A 24,495-nucleotide genomic window follows, 5' to 3' on the forward strand; every position below is an offset into this window, starting at 1 on the left:
AATAATAATACGGTTACGGATAGCAAGTTGCTAATGATAGCCTATGATCAAGTTCAAGTATGCTAAAGTATTTAAAAAAAAAAAAAAAAACACCCTACGTACAAGAAGGTACTACCAGTTAAGTGGCTAATTAAATGCACCCTTTAAGGATAAATAAACGTCGACCAATTAAACAGTTTAACCTTTAGCTTTCATTATTCATAAATCCTATTTTTATACTCCTTAATTATACAAGTAATAGGTACTTTATATACATTCTTATAAGAATGTCGTAACTCAAAAACTCCGATCTCATTAATCTTTTCTAACTTTTTAAACGTTTTGTTTAATTTTACTCCAGGGCGAATTTTAATTTCATCATCTTACGAACCCGCTTCTTTTGTTTATTCTTTTATTCACGTCGATAGACTAAACGAGCCGTAAAAGTGTACCATGGAATAATAAGGGGAATTTATCCATCGAAATTTTCCGTCGTCAATAAATAATCGTGCGATAATATATCAGTTTGCCCTTAAGAATGTGGAAGAAAATAGAATTATTACCTTATATTTCCCTTGTTTGTTGAGTATTTGATGTGATTACAAAGTGCCTCGAACATTCCATTCGCGGTCGTTACCTCTCTGCAATCGAAAATCTGGAAAAATAATATCTTTATTGCATCCACTCACATAAGAGTCGCCATTTTATTTAAGCTTATATCAAACAAAACGATTATTACTTCACCTTAAGAAGCTAATATTTTAATTGAATCTTGTCTCTTATTTTTATTTTTAAATAAATTTACATTATCTAAATGTCATCTAGATTTTAAAGAACTTTGGGAATAATAGGCTAAGGCTAAATCTCTATTTTGCCAGATTTCCTTCTGTAAACTTCCAAGCAAAATTCTGAATAAGTCTTCTAATAATTTAAAGCAGCAGTCTACAATAATTAACAACCTGCCGAATGTTTATTAGACTTTTCTCTACAGTTCGAAAGCCGACTTTCATGATTATAATTTAATCCATCACCTTCATATAAATATCATTCATGATGATTGTTTCTCAAGAGTAAGATATTCATACAAACTCTCAAATGGTAATAAACTAAATTTAGGCAAATGTTAATTTAACAACCTTAAAGATCTCATTACGTGCTCGTCGTAAAGTCGACAAAGCGCTTAGCGGTAGGTCCTCATTAAAAGTTGTCATGTGGCGAAGAATGTTTTGAACAACTTTGCTTGTTTTGAGCTAACAAATGTTGTCTAGTCACCTTACGCCTACTTGTCCAACTTTCTTTGTAATTATGTACTGCCTACACTTTGTTTTGACTGATATTACATTAAATTTCCTAGAAGACTGGTAAAACTCAACAGTTTTACCAGTCTTCACTTTGTCAAGTGAACACTTTGACTTAATGATTCTAAAGTGTTACTATAGATCATAAAGGTAAGATCTGTTGGCCCGTGGGCGTTTCTAGGGTATTCGGACCTCGGTTTAGTATTTAAGGAAGAAAAACAAGTTCTCAAGAGCTTTTTCTCGTCTTCTCAAGCCCATCCTACGCCACTGGTAATATTTAACCATTGGTTTAATAAGCCCATGAGTGTGTGTGACATATTGTTAGCGTGGCTCTATGGACTAAAACTAAATCATATCAACAGATAAATTCAAGGGATCAAGCTCTCTTAGCTCCACAGTATTGGTACTGAGCCCGTTTAATCCTTGGAACGATGATAGTGATCAGCATTTACGTGTCTTAGTGAAAGAGAGTATTATATAGCCATTCCCTCTTATATTCATATTCGTATTATCGTATACAGCTCTTTGGTTGCAGCAAGCTAGCCAAATGGGCGGGGTTCAACTTAGTAATGCGTAACGCGATACACCAAGCGCCCAGTTTTCTATATATATGGTATGCATTATCTTTTTCATACATTCTAAATGGCTATTGGAGCAAGACGGCACCGCAAAAACAGTCACCCACACTTCTCCAGTTACTTTGTAGATAGTATTACATGTAGTAGAATTTGCCAACGACTTTGTATGCATGAATTGCATTTCGACATCGATATTTCTGATATAATTTCCCAGTCTTTAAAAATTGTAGTACGAACAATGTTATAATAGAATTGACATAAGATCCCTCCCTGTAGATCCGGGAGTAGCATAGGACTACGGTATCTCCTGCCTGTCGTAAGAGGCGACAAAAGGGGAATTTCGGGGTTGCGGGTGGCAAGAGTGGCAGCTCGAACCGCCCGTCAGCGACCCCGGGAAGGACGGCTGTATGCGTGGTCGCATACCGTTGTACACACCAGACGGTGTGGCGAGCGATAAGCTCACCTGGGCGGAGCCCGACGGGGCTATGCGCTAAGAGGACTCCGGTTGCATTCCTTTGGAGATCCCGGAGTCCTCTACGCAGCGCCGAGGACGGCCACCGGGGGTTTTAGTGCGGTAAAAGTCCCACATACGTCACTCCCATAACGTCGGGTACCTTTTGAAGGTTTGAAGGTACCTAGTAAAAAAAACGCCTTTAGGTTACCAACAGTGATTTTAAATATTTATTTTTTTATTGCGGTAAGATATCGTTACAGTAGGGTCCAGTCCGATGGTCCGATACGATACGTACCAATAAATTTGTATTTTTTATTTCTATATAGTTTCACTTCATGCACGTTGATGTACGCAGTTTTTTTATTAAATACGCCATAGAAGTACAGCTTTGTACGTGTGATTACTTGTGTACATGTTGTTAAGATTTAATCGTCATCCTCGGACAGTGCCACGGTAACCATTAGACATTTGAAAAACTTCTAGATGTTTCCCGACAAAGTGAACTTAAATGGTTAACATAATAAGATGTTTATGTTATTATCATTACACGTATTCATGACATTTCAAGGGAATTCTTAAGTGGTGTTTTAAATACAGAAAATCCACTTAAGCAAAATACTGATACCTTGATGGGGGGCATAAAAATGTTTCAATCAACTATGAACTATTTCAGCTTAAACAATCTCCTTCATACATTCAAAGTATAACCATAATCCGTCATAATAATCCATGAAGGGTATAATAATTCTACGAGCTAAATGTCCCCTTAGACTGTAATTTATAGTCCAAGCAAGTTAAACATGGATAAAGTACGGTGTTATACGAGACTATTAATAAAGTATGCTGTCTTCTTCATAGACCGGGCTGCATCTTTGCTGTCAAGCGCATTTACTTGTCTGTGGAGATGATCGTAAATTAATAGGATAGCGTAGGAATATCTAGTTTAATATCGTACGTACTACGGTAGTTTACGGAATATACGGAATATAACAAACTTATAACAAGCGGCTTGAGCACTTCTGTTTTGTTTTCTAAATTAGCAAACATTTTTAGGTTAATAGTTATCAGTTCCTACGGTATCAGTGTCGTAAGTGTAATATTAGGTACATAGTTAGAGAATAATATAATATTGATTTAAATATTTATTATAGTGATGAAATGTTAGTCCAGGGGCTTACGAATCCGCCTATCCGTTATTGGAAATTATTGTCACTTGAACTGAGATTATTTATATTATCTCCCTCGTAATCTTAAAGATATATACATATACTACATATTTACGAGCCATACAAGTTTACTCAAATCCTCCTCAGTCTCAGAGAACCCTGTATCTAACACAACATACCTGTAATTTCTTCCACTGTATCCTGCCAATGCACCTGGTCGCGTTCCGCCACGCCAGCTTCGCTCCGAACACCAACTCGGGAGTCTTCAGTTGATATGTGCCACTTTGCTTCAACTCCTTCTGTACTTCGTCTAGTCTTGCCAGGTGTGCATCGGAGTTTTCCCTACAAAGACAATAGATTTCAATATTTTTTAAAGTTACCAGAGTAGTTAGTATCAAATATAATGTAAATTATATGTATTTAAATTACTACGTATAATTAAAATATTATTTAAATAAATGTAAAATGGAAATGGAAAATAAATAATAAAATAAAATAACTCATACCCAAAGCAGGTAATTTCATCAGGTATTTACATACGAATGCTTTTAAAATATTATTTAGGTACATAAGTAGGTACATAGATTTACCTTTGATTATTATTATTACACTTGCGAAATAGTGACTTAAAAATACGTATATTACCTTAAAAAGTAATTTATACGCAACAAGTTGAACCCACACAGATAGTTAAAATGTTCACAAGTATATAAAATACAGATACCGAACAAATATAACAATGTACACAAAATTAATTTGCATTCTTTACACATGTCATAGGTACAATAACACATACGTGCTAATCATGCTAAAGATTCTTATTCAAACATCCTACACGCCATTATAGAAACAAATTACTTGAAACACTCTTCACTTGTGCATATCATTGAGATTATTTATGGTTCGACTGCTTTTTTTAGTTATTAAAAAAATATATTGTTGTGATAAATGTCACTTTCTGAACTTATTGTCCCACAGTATTATTTGGCGGGTGACATAGATACGTATTAAAAAGAATGCTTTTGTTCTTTAAGTTTGCCTGTCCGTGGATCGAACGTGAAATATCCATTTCATAAACCGATATAGTTACACTTTGTGACGTGGGCTATTACGAAACAATTATGTTCCAGTCATCTTTTTAGGCGACAGAACTTCAAAATCCTGCTACAGGACCAACGCAACATTATATATTCCCACTATATGGTTACTTACTTACATACAGACAGGTCTGCCATGGCAGAGCAACGAAGCAATCTAGTACTACTAGAAAGTAAACAACTGACCGACTTTAGATACGCTAAAAATAAATAGATGCCCCAAAAATAATCCCCACTGACCATTGAAACAAGCATAATTAAATATTGCGCAGAGAAAAAAAACAAAATAAAACAAATATCTACCATTTCATCCCTGAAACAGAAATGTGTCTCGACAATAATCTGTGACTTTCATTTCCGAAAATTAAAAAGGCGGAATGTTCGGAATTCAATTTATTGGAAATTGTCTTTGGACTTTATTCAAACGTTAAAGCAAATGTTTATTCTGTTTATATTAGACGATTTGCATTTTTGTAAGGACACAATTTAACATCTCATTCTTATAAATGAAATCTTATTCAAAAGATACCTTCTTTTTGTTTACAAAAATGTGAAATATCAATAATTCTATTATTTTTCCCTATTCATTAAATCATAGAACGTCATTGTATTAAAATGTGCCAAGTAATCTTGCAGCTCTAATTAATACAACTCTCTTATTTTGTATTCATGTTTTTAGATGATAAATATTTTTCTTGATGATTTGGAGAGTAGACTTTACATACTTTGCAAAGAGTTATATTTTTAAAATTGTATATTTTCTTTATTACGATTACGTAAGTTTTTGAGGTTCTTTGTTTTATATAAAAATAGGATTATACTTGCTATTCTATATTATAATAGATTACAAAATAAGTAACAAAATAAAATATATACAAAAAGCTATGAATGAATAATATCATACATTCGCCAAAGTAATGCTTATTTGTTCTGAGGTTTCATTAAAATGTGGTTTTATCGAACTTTTCAATTTTAAATAGCTTTCAGCTATTAAGTTTAAAATTACGGCTTAAAATTTATATGATTAATTTTGTAGGACATATAATAATTGCTCAACTAATCCTATTTTTGTGGGTATATAACAGACATTAAATCATTCCTGAGATATAAGTGACCACAGTTTATACATACAGACTTAAAACTAAATATAACTTATAATAAAATATTTCCTTTTTGATTCTGTTACGGACATGGTTATACTAAGCAGTATTAAGCACTGCTGTATTCCGGTTTGAATAATAGATAGCGACGCATTTGTGGCCGATCTTAGGTAGGACTCTAATCTTATTTGTCCATGGGCGGAAAAAGCTTAGTTAGTTGGACGCTCGTTTGACCATGCTCGTTTTCTACTTCTACATTATAAAAAAAAAGATATAAAAGCGCTATATCATACCTGCGTATTGATGAGAAATACTCGCGCAGGAAACGCTGTGCGTCTTCGAATACCTCTTCCGCGCTTCGCGGCGTATTCCCGCGGTTGGGAATATCCATTATACTGGATTGGCATATTCTCTCTGTGCATTTTGTATTCTGGAAGAGAAATTTTAAATTATTTACCGTAATGCTTCTTATATGTAATATAACTTACTACTTATACTACTTCGATATTTGATTAATTTTATGAGAACTTTTCATACATATAATTATTTGGCTTTAATCTATACGTATTCATATTAGTTACTCTATTCGTTTCCGTTATTTATGCGATGATACACTTCGTGTATATGTGGAGTATTTTCTTCATTGTAACCTTTATTATAAAACATGATCAAGTGAAAAATTCAGTAAATAGCCATCTATAGATTTAAAAAATAAGACTCAACGTAATAGAACCTACAAATACAATTTATTTTCTGTCGTTTGATTAGACTCCCAGCAGTTTCAAGCCGTCAGTTTCCTAATCAGAGTACTGTCGCGTCCCAGGGTACTGAGACTTGAAGCAGACGACAGGTATTTGCGGTATAAATGAGGCCCCTGTGGGCGTTGTTAGAAATAGTTCAATGAATATTTCCAATTAGAATAAATTTTACTCTATTATATATTTAGAATAAAATAGTTTGAAAATAAAGATCATATATTTAATTTATATGTTGTTGTTGAGATTAACTCATTGTAGCTTTTGACGTAATTATCTCATAGTTAATCTAATTTTTAACATAAAACGATATGCTATACATAGCTTATCTCTAGTAAAAATACGTTTATACATTTTATTTTTGCTATTCTAATCAACTTTGCAATAGTTAGAAGTTCCAAGTCATCTGTTTGTTAATCAGAGGTTCGCTGTGTACTCCCCAGGGTACCCACTGAGCTGAGATGTCTGACTCGCGCTATTGTAACACAAATCAGTTCCCTGGAGATCCACTAAGAAGTGTTTCGTTGTCTGATTGGAATTGACTACAAGAAAATGAATGCATTTTTACGTAATAAATAGTTGGCTACAATTAGTAGTTACAGTACAAGTACAGTACAGTAAGTTACAGTACAATTAGTAGTAGTTATATAGTTAGCATTAAAAAAAGATTAGTAATTAATGGGAGCAAGACTTCCATTATTGCTAATCTTTTTTAAATAATTTTCATTAAATCTTTTAGTATGATAGTCTTACGAATATACAGTGTCATCATAATATTGGTATTAAAATTGAGACCCAATTTAAAAACCTTTTATTTGTCCATGTATGTTTTAAGATATAAGTATATTTCGACTACTTATGCCTATAAATTGATTTGCGAAATTGAATTCAGCAAAAACTTACAATAACGTAGCTATGTTTCATTTTATATAAGTCTTTCGATAAAAAAGTAGCGCAAATGCAAGAAATGCACTTTAAAGAGTAATGTTTCGCGGGATGTGAATACATCTTGCAAAATTGCGAACTCGCGGTCAGTAGGGAATTCAGAAGCGTCTAGGTAACTTCAAAGAAACCTGTTTCAAGTTTGTACAAAAATGCATTAATGTTGTTTCCGTCTACTTTATTTGGACTCCTGGTTGACAAGTTGTTGCACAAAAAAACAAAATTATAGGTATCGTATGAATATCGTCCTTGTTAGTTTGACGTCAAAATTTTTAATTTATAATACATATCGAATGAATAAATAATATTTACAAAGTTATAAAATAGTACCTACTACTTATGGCATAACTTATGGTATTGTTTTGAATACTCAACAAACAAAACATTTGTGCTCAGAAAATAATACTTTGCAGATACAATAAAGCAAATACCTCTGCTTCATATACTGACCTACGATACATCAGTTTCAAATAACATCGTTACAGTCACGATACGCACGTACTAATAGAGCGTCGTGTTCATTATATTTTTCCTAGTACAGAACGCAACGTAACTTCTCTGAATGAGATAATTAGCCCTATCATGTTGCTACGGAAGAGTTAACACAATGGTTAGTAGAAAATGCATGTCATTTCCAACGTTACCATTAAAAATAGTTTAACTGTTGTTGGGACAAATTGCCTTGCATCATTAAACTACTCGGAATTATTTTATTCGTAAATCAATCCCCACGTATAACATCCATAAATAAGATACCACTAGACTTACTGAGGTAACAAGTAAGATAAGATTTCTAGCTAATTTAAGATAATAAGACTTATATTTTTCCATACTTTTATATGTTTTAAGTATATGCGATTTTAATTTCGAGAATATTGCTCGATATCATGCATTTATGAATACAGAATGATAACATTTTAAGTTAATTCATGCCCGTGATTATCTAATCCTGCTAAAAAATATTGTGATGGATGCTGCTTGAACGGGCACATGAAAAACGGTATATACATCACACGATATGATGATATGATTACATTACTATATTCTCAAATTTTGGTCGGATATTTAAACAATATGATTAAGTATGCAATTGGGCAAATTGCAACGATTGGGCATTGGCTGATTGCTGGGCTGGGCTGAAAAAGTTTGCTGGGCATGACGATTGCCTTCAAACTTTGCCACCAATGCCTACTTGCTGATTGTTTAGTTTGCCGACTCCTGAGCTCTTATTGTCAATCTATAATATATTGAGTGTTAACTCTCAGTCGAGTATCCAGCGCAGTGTGCGCACTAGCAGCCACAACCGATCAAATGAAATTATCTCCTGTTATAACAATCGGGCAATAATTTGATCGGAAGTAGTTGAATCGGATGTGATTGTAGTGATCGGATCTGTAGCTTGGCGGAGGCTCTACGGGGAGAGAATAACAAAATACACTAGATAAAATTTGCTTTAAAAACTTTGTTACAATAGGCTTGTAACGCTTGACAACTAAATTTGCCTAAAAAGAGTCTCCGACTCGAGCCTAATTACCAAATTATACTGGGTATTATCCGAGTGGACAGTTCCTGTCGTTACAGCGTATCTGAGCAGGATGATGAGGTAATATAGCTCAGCTTAAACGACGCAGATCTAGGTATAGAGATAAATAGAAGCAGTGGATAAGAAATAAGGTTGAACGACCAGGAGATACTACTATACAAAAAAGGTTGAGCGGTCGGAAGGTAGAAAAGTGTATGAATTGTCTTCAAAATAAGGCGATATCAAAAACATTATACTCGTCATCATTATTGTCCTACTGCTTAGACCATAGTCCACCGTCCCCGACCTCTTAGGCGTGTAGGTTTTTTAAAATTGTTATCTTTTACCGTTAAAGCAAGTAATAAATATTAAATTTAAAAGCACTTAACTTTGAAAAGACAGTGGACACCATGTTATCGAAATGATCGAAGTATAATAAAAAAAAATTCTCGGTCCCAAGTGTTTGATAAATTAACGCTTATAAAGTACCATTGCAACAAAACGAGTGATTCTTGATTACACTATTTTTACACCATAGCTAAACGTTCATCACAATTATGGAAGCAATCATTCATGTAACTATAATTGAAGTAGACACAATCTGAATGTTAATCGGGAGACGCTCCGTTATTAGAATTTTAATTGCGTTGTCTTAAATTAACTAGTTAATAGTCGGTTGACAAGGACTGACAACTTTAATAACTGTTAAATATCAACTGCATCTTAAAAATATCTTGCAGGTTTATTATGGCTATGATTAATGCTACTTTTAATACGGTTTTGTTATTGCTCACAATATATAATTTACGATGAAAGCAATGATGGTAAGAAAGTTAATAACAAGTAGTATTAGTGGTAGTAGTTAGTATAAACGTTATCTGGTAGGACAGGTAAGATGGATTACGACTTCCGTTATTTATTTACAGTTAGTTGACGTGATCGCTACTTAATGTGGTCTCTACTTTAATATACACACCACTACTTACCACCTTAAAGACTTTACCACCACCTTACCACCGTTAAGAAAATGCAGATCATTATCATCAATCTATTAATGGTAATACCTACTACCGATACTTTCTCTCAGAATAAGAAATTCTTAAAATATATAATATCGTTTGAAATTTTAATTACTATGACAGTCAATATATAGGTACTACTCCAACATAATGACTTCGTTATGACAATGTTTATATGAATAAATTATAATAATAACATTCTTGTGTCATTAATTACAATTTTTAATTAATAAATTTACAGGAAGTGTAATGGTGCAACGCAATAGCTCTAATTATGACACAACGAATGGAGCTAATTGTTTATTATCAACGGGCTGTTTCAAATCATTTCAAGGTGTTATTTTTTATAGTTTAGGAGTAGCAGACGAGCATGTAATTCACCTGATGGTAAGGCTACTGCCGTCCACGGACATTTGCAATCGACCCCAGATAGAATTAGATATTCTTACCTGAGCCCGGCCACAGATGCGCCGCTAACCCTGAGGACTAAGCTGGAACGTCTGGGAAAAGTATGTCCCTTACCACATCCTTCAAACCAGAAACAACATCGCTTAAAACTGCTGTTAAAGGCAGAAATAGGTGTGGCGGTGGTGGCGCCGAAGTTGAACCTCAAACGGTTCTGCCACCTTCATATACGAGATTACGTTGGGATCTTTGTCTATGCTGCCTGTCTATCAGTCTATCCAACATACATGTTTATAGGAAATTAGTACGTTCTATTACAGAACGCTCAATAGTTTGTGACAAGGATTTGCACAGCCTCATCAGTTGATTTATTGAACCGTAAACTTGCTTTGACTGAGAACAAGTAATTATCTGGCCAGATAATCGTTATACATTATATTCTATACATTTAATACATGAATAAGATATAAAACAATAGGTATATTTATTCTCAAAATACAAGTATTACGCAGCATCATTTTTTTATCTTATACAAGGCGCAAACGTACCAGCAGTCCACTTGATGATAAGTGGCCATTCCTATAAATGATATCTCAGAAACAACTTCATGTCGAATGGGAGAACTATTTAAAATGGATTACAGATGGTTTTATATTTATTGGTACTCTGTATCTTTTATTGCTCTAGGTATAATTTTAATACTTTCAAATTACTTACCGCAGTATTTGGACATAAAAAAACATCCATTCGAAAAATGTTTCTCTTTGTATTACTTTTTATACTTTTCCGTAGTACCGTAGCACTTTTATTGGCTTTGTTATTTCCAGTGCTACTTATCTCTGGAGATCTGTACAAGTTGTGTTCACAAAGCTGGAGGGATTATCTGACCAAATATATTTTTTAAGTTGTTCTGCATTTATGAGAGACTTTGATAAACCATTGTATCCAATTTACTTTTCTACATTTATATAGTATATAACATGTAAATATACCTATTTAAAACAAAAAAAAGTATATTATAAAAGACAGAATCTAAGTAGGTACATCCCTTTACTACTGAAAGTTAAGTTTTCAAGGAATAAGATTTTTTTTATGAATGGATGAATCCAGATGTTTTTGTATATAAAATGTGTATCCACTGAGTCTTTTGGGTGTAAATGTTTCGTGTTGTTGTGCGCGTCCTATTACCTATTATGTCATTAGAAAATATTTACATTACCAATATTTATTCAGCTTAACCACATCATTTGTATGCATCAAATTACTTGCATCGACAAATACTCTATAAACCAATCTATTATCGAACTAATTCACGTATCCTTTGGTATGCTAATCAAACCATCCGCCCAGAATCCATGAATGTGATCTATCTTCTGTCATTAAGCCCTACTGTCCATGTAGGCTGACTCAGTCAACAATCTACACAAAAGCGTGTCGTGATATGATTGACACGCTTTGTCTAGAGCTCCAGGATACACTGGAGTACTGATTTCGTTTCAGATGGATCTAATACATGTGTCTGCTCTAACATTTCCCACACATACTCGTACGTAAATATTTAAGACCTACCTAGTCTATCTTATACACCCGTGTAAAGATTTGGTTTTATAATTATTATAGCATTATTAACTATATAGTAAAAGTAATAACACATTTTGATGCAGATATTTTAAATTAAAAAAAAATGTACTTAATTTATATTTATCATTGTAAATGTCGGTTTATTATCATAAAATTTGATACATTTAACTATTATAAAGATAGTTAGATATATAAAATTTGTATTCTGTCCACTTGAAACAAGCACGACAGGACATGATCGAAATACGAAATGGGGAGGGATCTTGAGAATTTTAAGCACGTTACGTATTCAAATTTTCTTCTAAATTAACGTTTTGAAATATATCATACGCATAAGCAAATTAATTTATGGATTATGGACTGTCTGGTGTATGCCTAACCGTCATAGCGATCATTATGCCGCCAAAGCATCTTTGTTTGATAAGCGATCACAAAATGAGACCGCCATTGGATATGTAATTTCGTCTCTAATTTTAGCACTGCACTTTTCTTGTTCCAGTGTGAAGTAAATAAAATTTATATCGTATTACTAATCAAGTGAATTTGTATTCTAAATTTAAAATCTCCAATTAAGTACGATAATTACAAAAAACAAATTTTACCACTTTCAAATTATCCAAGATAATAATCACGCATTTTAATTCGTGATTTTAAATCTTAACTTCATTGTTAAGAGGTTTTTAAGCCCCCTTTGACAGACAAAATATATGCTTCTAAATGTTTTGCCCTAGAGTTAAAATCACTAACAAAAACATCAAGTATCCAGAATACACATATTAAGTAGGATTACGAAACTGAGTCTTACCCAATCTAATCAGACACCATAAAAGCGTTGTCGTGTTGTTTGTCCGTCATTATACATACAACCATAACATTGTTTGCACGATAACGTGATTACATGAAATATGACTTATGCTCTAAGGTGAGTTATATAAAACAGAAAATGCAAATGTATCGTAAAAATAAATTGTATCCTATGTATGGCTGGTCAAAACTGTAGGCAGTTTTAAATAATATAACATCAAATAAACGCCTATTTTATTTGGCAATTTATTTCTACTCATTTATTAGCGACGCGTATTTATATTTATGCCTATTATTAATAATCAATGTATCCTCAATGATATATTAACATTATTTTCGATCCTACGAAATATAGACATTTGACCACTTCTGCTTACTAGAGACTGTCGAAGTTCGAACTTTGATCGAGAAAGATTGGGTATTACCTACCTACTAAGTGGTCATTAAAGTTGATTAAAATTATGGAAAAGCGGTTATTTTCAAATATATTCATAACTTATTTGTATTATCATTGTTGAATTGAAATATGTAAGTTATACATACTCACTTATTGTTTGGAGGTATATACTATTGGATATACTCCCTTTATTAAAAAAAAACACTTTTTAAGTTTATTTAAACTTTACCATGGATCGCAATATTAGATCGTTATTGTATCTTATTAAATTTTATTACTTTATAAATCCACGAAACAAAATATTATTGACGAAAGACAATACAGCTGTTGCGTTTGATTCCCGCCAAATTGTTTTTTTTTAAAAAGCTTTATTGTTTTAATATTCTGCCAGTGATTTAATGTGTTAACATTTGCCAGTGATTTAATGTGTTAACATTATCATATTGATATTTTTATTCGGTCTGTACTGGCTTATTTAAAATCAATAGATAACATTTTTTTTTTATATTTTAAATAAAAAGATATACAAAATTAATTACTACATTCCAGCCATTTTTAACTATAACGAACTATCGGCCTTTCCTTTATTTTAGCTCTTTAGTATTTATTCGCGCCAATTTTATTGGACATAGACAATAAAAATTTATCAATTAAAAATCCTGTCTATTTATTTAAAATTAAATAAGGAATAGTAAAAAATACATCGACAATAAAACGATTAAACTTTATATGTTGTATAGTAATCAGAATATTTTTGAGTAACGGACATAAGGATTTTTTTAAATTCTTATGTCCGTTACTAGTTTAAGATATTACGTTACTAATTTAAGATATTTATCTTATACGGCCTATTGAATCTATATCAACCAAGCTTGTATCAGTCAAGAAAAAAATGTGACGTAACTTTCTAGAGTAAGTTATGTTTGTTTTTACACGCTCGAGGTCATTGCCTGATCCGCTTGAATCGTATAATTAGTTCTAATTCAAACTTGATTAGTCATTAAATTGAATCCGCTTTGGAAATTTCAAATTATTTTTATTTTCCTCTCACCTTATCACTAGCCGGTAGTAATTCTGAGAATGTCAACCGTGAATATCTATTTTTATGACTTAATACAATATCAGGAAGGCATGATAATTAAGTAATAAATTTAACGTGCGTACACTTCTGTGACATATTTTTTCCTTAAACTTTAAATACTTTTTGGTATAAAAAGATAACTTGTAACTTTTACTCACATTACGGTCACGTAACTCCAGTCCAAATTAATTTACATAGGTAAAGGTTTATTAACTGCATAAGTAGTAAATATGAAAATAGAGCCAAATCTATCTCATAAATGTTAGTTATTATTATTCCAGTTATTTTTCCAGCATGGAGCGGATTTTATCTAAAAATTATTTCCCTAATTACTGTGGTTCGATATAATACATATATGTGTTCGGCTATACAGAATTTAAAACAAGCTAATAAAAGCGTGTTACAAAAACTTCGCAGAATGATATTGATGTCCATATTCTTGATTTAATACCTTAGTTCCTTATGAAGAATTCAATCAAGGAAAGATAAAACTAAATGTTGTCTTAAATCTTTATGCAGAAAAATTATGCTAAGTAATGCACGAACTGTCACGAAATATTTTAAGCAGTGGCGTTTGAATAATGACGTCGCGATTAGAATATATTTAACAGGGACGGTGTTTGAACCTATTGTCATTTGCTCTCGGGGTATTTCCCGAATCCGCCTGGCGATTGGTCACGCGTCTTCCGCGATACAGTATTAGCTGTGATTACTATCATTATTTTCTTTTGAAATTTCATTAATAGATTACGTTCCTAACGGTCACTGCCTGAGTAATAGATTCGTGAGTCAGACGCAACAGATTGCTCTCCTAATTGTTTCTTTATCGGTTACTTCTCGGATTTTGAATTACGATGCAGTTTACTCTTAGCAGCACAATAAAGATAAGATAGATTGCTCTTGTGTTTTGTGAAGCTTTTTATCAATTCCATTTTGTCCGATTTGATATCCTTTTTGAATTTGATGTTTTTTCGCGATGACATAATTTGTATTTATTTTACGAGATTTTTGGAGTTTACTCCTTAAGAAACGATTTGAGTTATAAGGCCCGGTACGGAAATTTTATGAGGAGTAAAATCAAGTGTAACACGAAAAGTTGAGGCGTAACGGTAACCAAAATATGAATCAAGAGTGCTTTTATTAATTTAAAATACAGTAAGTTCAAATCCCATATGAAAGTAATTATTACAATAAAAATAATTAGCAATATATAAAACATTAAAACATCATTAACTAATTTGTTTACATTTTTGCATAAATTAAGTTATAGGATTGATCATTTATAAACACTGTGAAAAATATGAACATTGGCGCCATAATACGATTAACAATCTTTTATGAACGTTTTTAAAGAAGAGTAACGTATAAAAATCAGTAAGCAATTGAATAAGATATAATATTAGCAAAATAAGTTTTTAACATAAAGAGGCTTTTGTAAGTTACTGATATATTAATTTAACTTATAAAAATGGATGCATTATTGATCAGCACCATCTATCAACGATAAACATGCAAAATCAAAACAGTATTATTTAATATTTATTACAGAATTATTGCTAATGAATAATGTTCAAAATAAGTTATATAAAATTAGCAATACGTTTTAAATGAATTCTAGAATTATAAAACATTCAGAAACAATCCAAATTACATATAATAACATGTTTATTGAGTCTCATATAAATTGCATCCGTAAATTGCAACAAGGATATTTTATAGATGGCAAAGAAATTATAATTATTAAGTTTTAAATCATAAAACGTTCAACATTGTTTTAAATATAAATAATTATATTAAAATTTACTTTAATATAAATAATTATATTAAGTTACCATAATAATATTTGGAACCAAAAGACATAGATTGATAAACTTGCAAACTTACAATTTATAAAACTTGCCACTAGATGGCGCTATTTTATATTATTTTGTAACATACTTTATGTAATACGCATTATTGAAGTAATATAAATAATCCGAATAATTACAGATATATGTTTGTTTCTCTTATCATTTTAGCAGATGCGTTCATTTACCTACCCTTTTTTCTATTCGATATATATCATAATTATCATTCGTAAGGAGTAAACTCCAATCGTGCTTTTTTTTAACAGTTACCTTTTTATTCCACTTTCAAAAGTTACTCATTCAAAATGTCAATGACAGCTACTTCTGATACCGCGAATTCCATATTTGAATAGTAGCATAGGCTGATATAAATTAGATTATTCAGAATAGATTTTTATCCTACACGAATTTAAATAATATCTGAAACTGGCAGAAGGTTACGTATTAACACACAATAGTGTAAAAAGGTTACATTCGTTATCTCAAGGTTGTATAATGAGAAAATCTCCCACCATTGTTATCAAAACATGAATGAGTCCATTCCGGTCCTACCGGATTTTGTGTACCGGAACTAACGGATGTTTTTTTTATATTTTTATGTCCTAAATTGTTGCGTAACTATATCACTTGGGGTTTTTGCATAATTATTGTAGTAATAAAAATAGAGGTGACGTCAAGTTTGGTGAATTCATTATGTGTTAATGATATGTAATATTTTCCGTTTTAGAATATCCTCTTCAAAAATATATAGGTATGTGAAAAATAAGGCCAAGTTCGGTAAAAGCTACGATCGAGGTTCTCGACATCGCCGGAAAAAGAGTTACGATCTTAACGGCAGCTAAGTTCCTCTAAGTTTAAAGATTTGTTAGAATATTTCTTCCGAACTTGGCAACATACGTTAGTGTGTCTTTATTACAAGAAATTGATATTCTCCACATTCGGTGCATTAGGCAATTTAACTAACATAATTATGTGTTTGTTTTTAATCGCAATAATATGTGTCTTAAAAATAAATTTATAATGCATGCTGAATATATGCACTAAAGCACAATACGTTTTTAAAATATATTTGTATAGGTATGGCATTATCTTAGGAACAGCGAAGCTGAACATAAGTTACAAGTGACAAGAGTATATAAATGCCGTAATTTTGGATTGTACAACAGTTTTTAAAATAAGATATACTGGGATAAGATGACGTCACAAGGCAATATCATTTCATAATATAATATTGTATTTTATTTTGAAGATAATGTCGTTAAAGTTGGACATGATCTAATAGCTGCGGTGAGATATTGTTTAAACAGCTACATGTTTGTTAAACTCATTATCTCTTTGATTTAAGTTGCATTTATCTCATAAATGATATGATTATATGCATTATCTCATAAACGAACAGGAAAAATGTTTTGAATATGAGACTTCACATATTTTTTGTCTAAGTTATGTTTATAGTTTATGGTCGAATGAAAACCCTACTTCTTACTAGAACTACTTCTTACTTTCTTACTAGAACTTAGCTATTTTTTTTTTATAATATAGGAGTAGCAGACGAGCATGCAGTCCACCTGATGGTAAGTGGCTACTGCCGCCCATGGACATCTGCAATCAACCCCAGATAGGATTAGATATTCCTACCTGAGGTCGGCCACAGATGCGCCGCTACCCCTGAGAACTAAGCTGGAACGCCTCAGAAAAGTCTGTCTCCCTTACCACACCCTTCAAACCGGAACACAGCAGCGCCTAACACTGCTGCTATTAAGTAGAAATAGGTGTTGCGGTGGTGCCGCCGGAGTCGAACCACAAAGGGTTCTACCACCTTCATTAAATTATTACGTATAGAGAAGAAAACTGCGAAGTGAAGTTAATACATGAATAAAAATATTGACTTATTGAGCACTAAACGGCGTACAAAGAGAGAGATGCTTCATACGTTTCCACAGCATAAATCAGGTGTTTAATATTATTAATATTACTTACGAATTATTCGTACAGAATATATATCTATATAAGATACAATTCTACCAACGAAAACTTAGTAACATTTAGTACTCAATGATCTCAACAGGCTTCTTGGTAATAATGAAAATATTTTATTATTAAAACCACGATTATTTTCTAACGGATTTATTTAGATTGTATCTAAAAAAAACTATTTTCTTTAAGTATTATAACAACGCAATATGGTATTACAAATGTCTACTTAAATGGTTTAATCTAACGACATTGAAATTATTACTTTATTGGCGACTTCTTTATAATAATATTATGAATACTTAATTAGTTAAAATGTATTCAAATCTCTTCGCGGGGTATTTACCTTGAGTATTCTTATCATTTAGTATGTTAGTAAATCTAATGTTAAGTCGATAAAATTATCATATTTTAGTATTCAATTCAAACATGTGTAGTTTACTTGATAAATGCTAGTATTGTAATATTTACATGACTATCGCTACTGTGTGGCCTTTATTAGAATTAATTATAAGACTTCATAATTATTGATATGGAATAGATCAATAAATTGTGACTTTATTAAGCAATTAATCGCAAAGCTTAGCATTTCTACACTTATAGGTTCACGACAGAATTATTTATGTTTTGAATGCCACAGACCCACCCAAAATCAAAATCTGTCATATAAATAATGAATTCAAAATCAAATTCATTATTTATATGTCCGTCTTGCTGGTGATCGAACCCGGAACCTTCCGTCGGACCGGTATCGCTTCTGCACGCGGGTTGTCTATTTATACTCGTAACCATGTTATTGTTTTCGTAAGCAATCTAGACACTGTGTTTATCCATTTATCCATATATTATCCATATCCTTAATAAGTTCTGTTCCCTTTGAGTCTCTATTGTATAATATAAGTCTCTTCATCACAATATATCTCAAAAGCTGTTTTTAAACTACTTTATATCCATGGCCTACAGAATCCTAATCCTAGCTTCTAGTTCCATAATAGACCACTTACTCTTAGCTTACATATGATATACCAAGCCTTGATAACTTCATCTGGATGAGATTTGGAACAAAAACATACGCCAGACTAAACCGTGAGAAAACCTTAAGTACACATACAAGTGGTCTAGTCACATGCGATGCGCTGTAAGTTAATAATAAACTACTAACAAGGTGTTTGGGAAACTCGTTTGGAAGACTTATAACAAGGTTCTTTGTTAATTAATTAGCGCTAACTCCGTTCTCACAGTTTTCAACCACCGGGATCTGCACTTGATATTATGATATTGTGCAACTAATTAACGCTTCCGTACTTTGTCTTAGGTAATTTGTGGTGCGATAAATAATCGGTAAACAGAAATTTATTGGGAATACACAGCTTTTTCGTTTTGTAAAATAAGTATAATGGAGTTGTTGACAAATTCCACGGACAGGCAGGCACGGACCGTTCATGTTTTGGTCTTAAAACAGTGTTCCGGTATGAAATTGACTGTATGCACGTGCAAATTGACATACTACAATTTCATACAATCTCTTCCTATTTATAGTTCGTTGTAATAACTTACAAAAGCTACAGGAACACTTGGTAAAATACGTCGTACATAGCAATGAAACAATGAATCCATATGAATTTACGATATTATAACAAATAATTTAGTACACATCTTTGATAAACTGAAATATCGTGATAATGTGTTGAACGGCTAATTGCATAAAACAAAAAAGCCCTTTGAATCGCCGGATCCATTAGCTACGGCAACAAACTGACCATAGCAAATGAACTGATGACAAGCTTAAGTTCCGCTTACGATCCACTTAAAAATAACAATTTTTAATTTAATTAGGTATAGTCCGCGTAAAACTTCTAGTCCGCTCTGAATATAGAAATGAATTGCGTCGCCATAGAAAATTGTATGACTACACCTGCTCGCAACAACTTCAGAGTGGACAAGCAGTTTGGCGCGGAATATACCTGTAATTTATTGATCTAAATTCAATTTGTGACTGAAGGAGCGATGGTTTTCCAGTATTTGTATGTATATATAATGTATATTTTGTTGCTTGGTTGATTTTAACATAGTGAGGTTAGGTCTTATTAGCGTAAACTACTCTACATAGATTAAAATAAAAAATAACAAAATGACTTTAATTTGCTTTTTTGCGCGTGGCATACGCGACTTTCTGTAATAAAATTTTTCGTTCTTGGAAATGTATTGTTTGATAGCGTTCCATACAAGATAAAAAAACCTATATCCGTATCCTATTTTTTCTCTATCGATAATGTTATCTATAGCATCGGTATTGTCTGTGATACCTATAATACGTAAACCAGTAACATAACAGGAACTATAAATATAATAATCCATATAGTCATATGTACATACGTCAATTATAATGTATTGTTTATTATCTTTCGATGTATAATTACAGGTAAATTTATCGTAGCGAATGTTCGTAATTTAAGAGTTTTATAAATTACTAGTGTTTGCCCGCGTTTAAAAGAAAATAATATAACATACTGACATACATAAAACTGAAAATTCGTACCTTCAACTTTGCTAAGATCATCACTTGATCAAATAGATAGTTTACGACTCAATCCTTACTAATATCGATTAAAATAATCGATGTTTTGGGTCCAAAAGATCGATTCTCGATCTTAGATCGCCAACCGTAGTTCCCGTGGGATTTCCGGGATAAAAACTACCCTATGTCCTTTCTCGGGTCTCAGACTATCTTTGAACAAAATTTCATTACAATCGGTTCCGTGGTTTATGCGTGAACAAGAGACAACCAGACAGACAGACAGACAGAGTTAATTTCGGATTTATAATATTAGTAAGGATTACCCGATTACGTATTCATGCGGTTATGGTTAATAATTTTACCACATTTTAGGAAATGGGATTCCCAGTAATTATCATTTTAATTTAAATATATATATTTTTTACCAACGTAATTCTATAATATTACGCATTTTGCTATTTTGACGCATTTATTTTTACAGTGCTTAATGAGGTAAAATATTCGCGGAAAGTCCTATTAATCTATATTTATAGTTATTTATATAACCATAGTTATTTATATAAATAATGTGTTATTTCCCTTTTAAAATATTCAAATGTTTAATTTTATTCAGAAATCTCATTTAAAATTGTATATAGGAATATGCAATTTATAATTTTCTAGTACAAAATACAACGGCATAGCTCAGTTGATAAATTACTTTTAAATTGGACCTACAGGCAAAAGGGCTCAGCAAGTGAAGTATTATAAAGGTCTGTACGCACAATCCATGTTTACTACACACATCTACGAGTTGAAGTACCAACTAGATACGCGAGATTTTTGCTATAGCGAAAGTTGCACGGTTATATATTATATTTCAACGTTCCATACTGTGGTTCTAAGGTTTGAATGTCTTGTCTTATAACCCTAAGTCATTCCCTCAATAAGTCCGATAGAGCCATATTTTTTTTTTATAATATAGGAGTAGCAGACGAGCATGCAGTCCACCTGATGGTAAGTGGCTACTGCCGCCCATGGACATCTGTAATCAACCCCAGATAGGATTAGATATACCTACCTGAGGTCGGCCACAGATGCGCTGCCATCCCTAAAGAGTCTGAGGACTAAGCTGGAATGCCTCGGAAAAGTATGTGTCCCTTACCACACCCTTCAAAACGGAACACAGCAGCGCTTAACACTGATGTTATTAGGCAGCAATAGGTGTGGCGGTGGTGCCGCCGGAGTCGAACCACAAAGGGTTCTACCACCTTTACCTTTACCTTTATGTTATAGTTATATTAGTTTCCTATACGGCTAATATAATTTAACCAACCTTGTTAAAATTTAAATTTAAATGATGTTTCTTTATATTTTTTGTTATTACTGAATAAAACTAAATAATAAAAATTAAAACATTTTTTTTAAGGATAGCACAACAATTAAATTCAATTAAAATTATTAATTAATTTTCGATGTGCGCAGGAGTTTTTTACGATAACTATATAATTATCTATTTAACACTACCACCTTTTCGCAAGTTTGCAAGACATTAATTTAAATGATGTTGCACATCTCGGATTGTGTAAGCCCTCAAGGAATGGCCGCTCGGCAGATGCAAATAACTTACTTCAACAAATAAAGGAGTAAAAATGTCAATGCATTACCTTGAAAGATGGAATATGGAGTTGGAAATTACGTGATACAAAAAGATCCGTCGTTTTTGTAACCGCGATGCGTATCAGCGGACATGTTGACAGCTCATTACGAGGTATTGGAGCTACGGTTCCCATTACTATTTTTTATTATGCTAGCTTCTCACGATCTGTAATGTTATACACGAATCTTGATCAGCCTGGACAGATGCATCATGGAAAGAGAATCGTCTGTGATAGCTCAGACGAGTCTATAGTGATGCGTCGGGACGCTGCGAGTCGGTACGCGAGAGAGATCGCAACGTAACTTTAAAGTTGCGTTGCGACCTCTCTCTTTGCATAGCTTCGAATCTCAAGACCGATACCCAACATTGACCGAGCCTTCGTACGGTCCGTGGCTCTCCGTGGACGTCGCAGTCCGTGTATAAATTCCTAGATTTTCGGACCGTGGGAAGCCGCCATTAAGCTTAATATGTGCCGTTTGTTTTTATCGACGTAAGTCGAATAGAAAATCCGGTATTTTATTATTACTATGTTGGTGGTTGTTCTTCCAACATGTTCCTTAAATGATTAATGATGCAGTGACACTAGTCCCTTGGAATGAGTTTACAGCACCATCATTATTTGCCAATTACTAGACTTGTGTCGGTCGCGAATCTTCTCTTAGAATTTGAAAATTACATGCTAGGCAGTAGGTATGTGTGAGTTACTATCCAAAACTTACGAGAACATTATAAAGAGGCGTAAATAGAGGTCGGTAATATTTGATCACGTTAAAGCCAATTATAATAAATTCGTAATGATCTCATAACAATCATAGGAAGGATTTAGATTAAATAGATACAGGTTGAAATATCAATAATCAATATTAATGATCGTTATTTTAGCTTACATTCAATATAAGTGAATAAATTAAAAGGCAAATAATTATAACAATCAGAATCATAACCTTTTAAATTATACTTACGTAAATGAATATCTAATTGCTACATCTTATGGAGATGATATTGCAATCAATTTTAAATCTTGCTGTTTTAAAATGTAAATAGAAATAGTATTGTAATGTAATGTGATAAGCAAATATATGTTGTTGTCTATGTAGTCCTTGGGGCATCCTCTTAAAATACCTGTGCCAAGTTGCCCGGATCCGATTATTACTTATCTATTAACCTTCTCTTTCTATAACTGCTAAGTGGTATTATTTTTTTTAATAATATATGTGTGTTTTGTAAAAATAAAGCCGGTTTAAAGTGACAGTACAATATAAATATACTTTATTAAACTTATAAGATAAAGATATCGTCCAAAACTCCAACTTGTGGCATAGTAATTATTAATAATTAAAAAACGATTGTTTCACGATAACTGCGTTATGAGTAAATATAAAGTTCTAAATGACAGTATTATTCATCGTTAAAGGGATTCGGACGCACATGGTGCATCCATTTTTCTTCTGTCCATTTGTTGATGTGATGTAATACATCAAAACATACTGCGATTGTGTTCTGACAGTGATATTTTTGTAGATACAAAAGCAAGGCATATTTGTTGTACAATATTAATGGTTGTAATTATTAAGATCCTTATACTCGTATCTTTAAATTTATGTTATTAACGAAATAATTGTCACGTTTTTATCACGTGGTATGTAGATTGTAAGCCTGTGTTCTACTTTTGTTACAAAATTATCTGAATTATCTTAGATATCCCCATCATGCACAGATCTGTATTTTTGTAGTTAAACGCTATAACGATATACTTATATTCAAGTAACCGGGATATTACACTGGTACACAGATGTCCTATTAGATAGAAGAATTTAGAAGTAATTGACTGATAAAACTATTATAATAGAATAGAATAGAATATTTTTTAATTGCTAAAATTAGATGTTTACCATTATGTTTGCCTTTTTCAACTCTTTGGCATCATAAAGCAAAGAAATACAAAAAAAATAGTAACAATAAGTATTGTATAAGTATAGGTCACTAGTTAAAACTATGCAATTAATTCATGACTTTACGATAATCTACCAGATGGTTAATATTCATAAAATCCTTTACAAACATTAGCTTATTCCTCTGTAAGCTTTGATTTAAAATTATTTGTCAAGCGTGTAAATATGTAATGCATGGTTACAGTAAACCTTATCGCACTTGAAACAAGATCTGAAGTAGGTATACGACTTAGATGTAGTTTGTATATTATAAATATTAATGAGAGTTTGTATGCCAACAAACCACAAACAGCGGCAGTCCATTTGGCTTAAACTACCTGTGTTGTGACTTCTGGTATAGTAATGTGTTATTAAAAGGTCATTTACTAATTTAGAAAGTATATATGT

The 24,495-nt window shown here is 32.3% G+C and overlaps 1 protein-coding gene across 1 annotated transcript in view; it reads right to left on the reverse strand.

The window, feature by feature from the left end:
* Nucleotides 1-24,495, reverse strand: part of NOS1 (nitric oxide synthase 1) — a 50,725-nt gene that overhangs the window by 12,575 nt on the left and 13,655 nt on the right. The window contains exons 2-4 of the mRNA XM_073088340.1: nucleotides 5,966-6,102; nucleotides 3,655-3,817; nucleotides 543-634 (exon numbers count right to left, since the gene is read on the reverse strand). Coding sequence (XP_072944441.1) covers nucleotides 543-634; nucleotides 3,655-3,817; nucleotides 5,966-6,102 — 392 coding nt within the window. The remainder of the gene's footprint in view (nucleotides 1-542; nucleotides 635-3,654; nucleotides 3,818-5,965; nucleotides 6,103-24,495) is intronic.

Source organism: Epargyreus clarus, unplaced genomic scaffold (assembly GCF_041222505.1).
Source record: "Epargyreus clarus isolate Ecla_fem2 unplaced genomic scaffold, WU_Ecla_fem_2.2 ptg000026l, whole genome shotgun sequence".
Taxonomy (NCBI): Eukaryota; Metazoa; Arthropoda; class Insecta; order Lepidoptera; family Hesperiidae; genus Epargyreus; species Epargyreus clarus.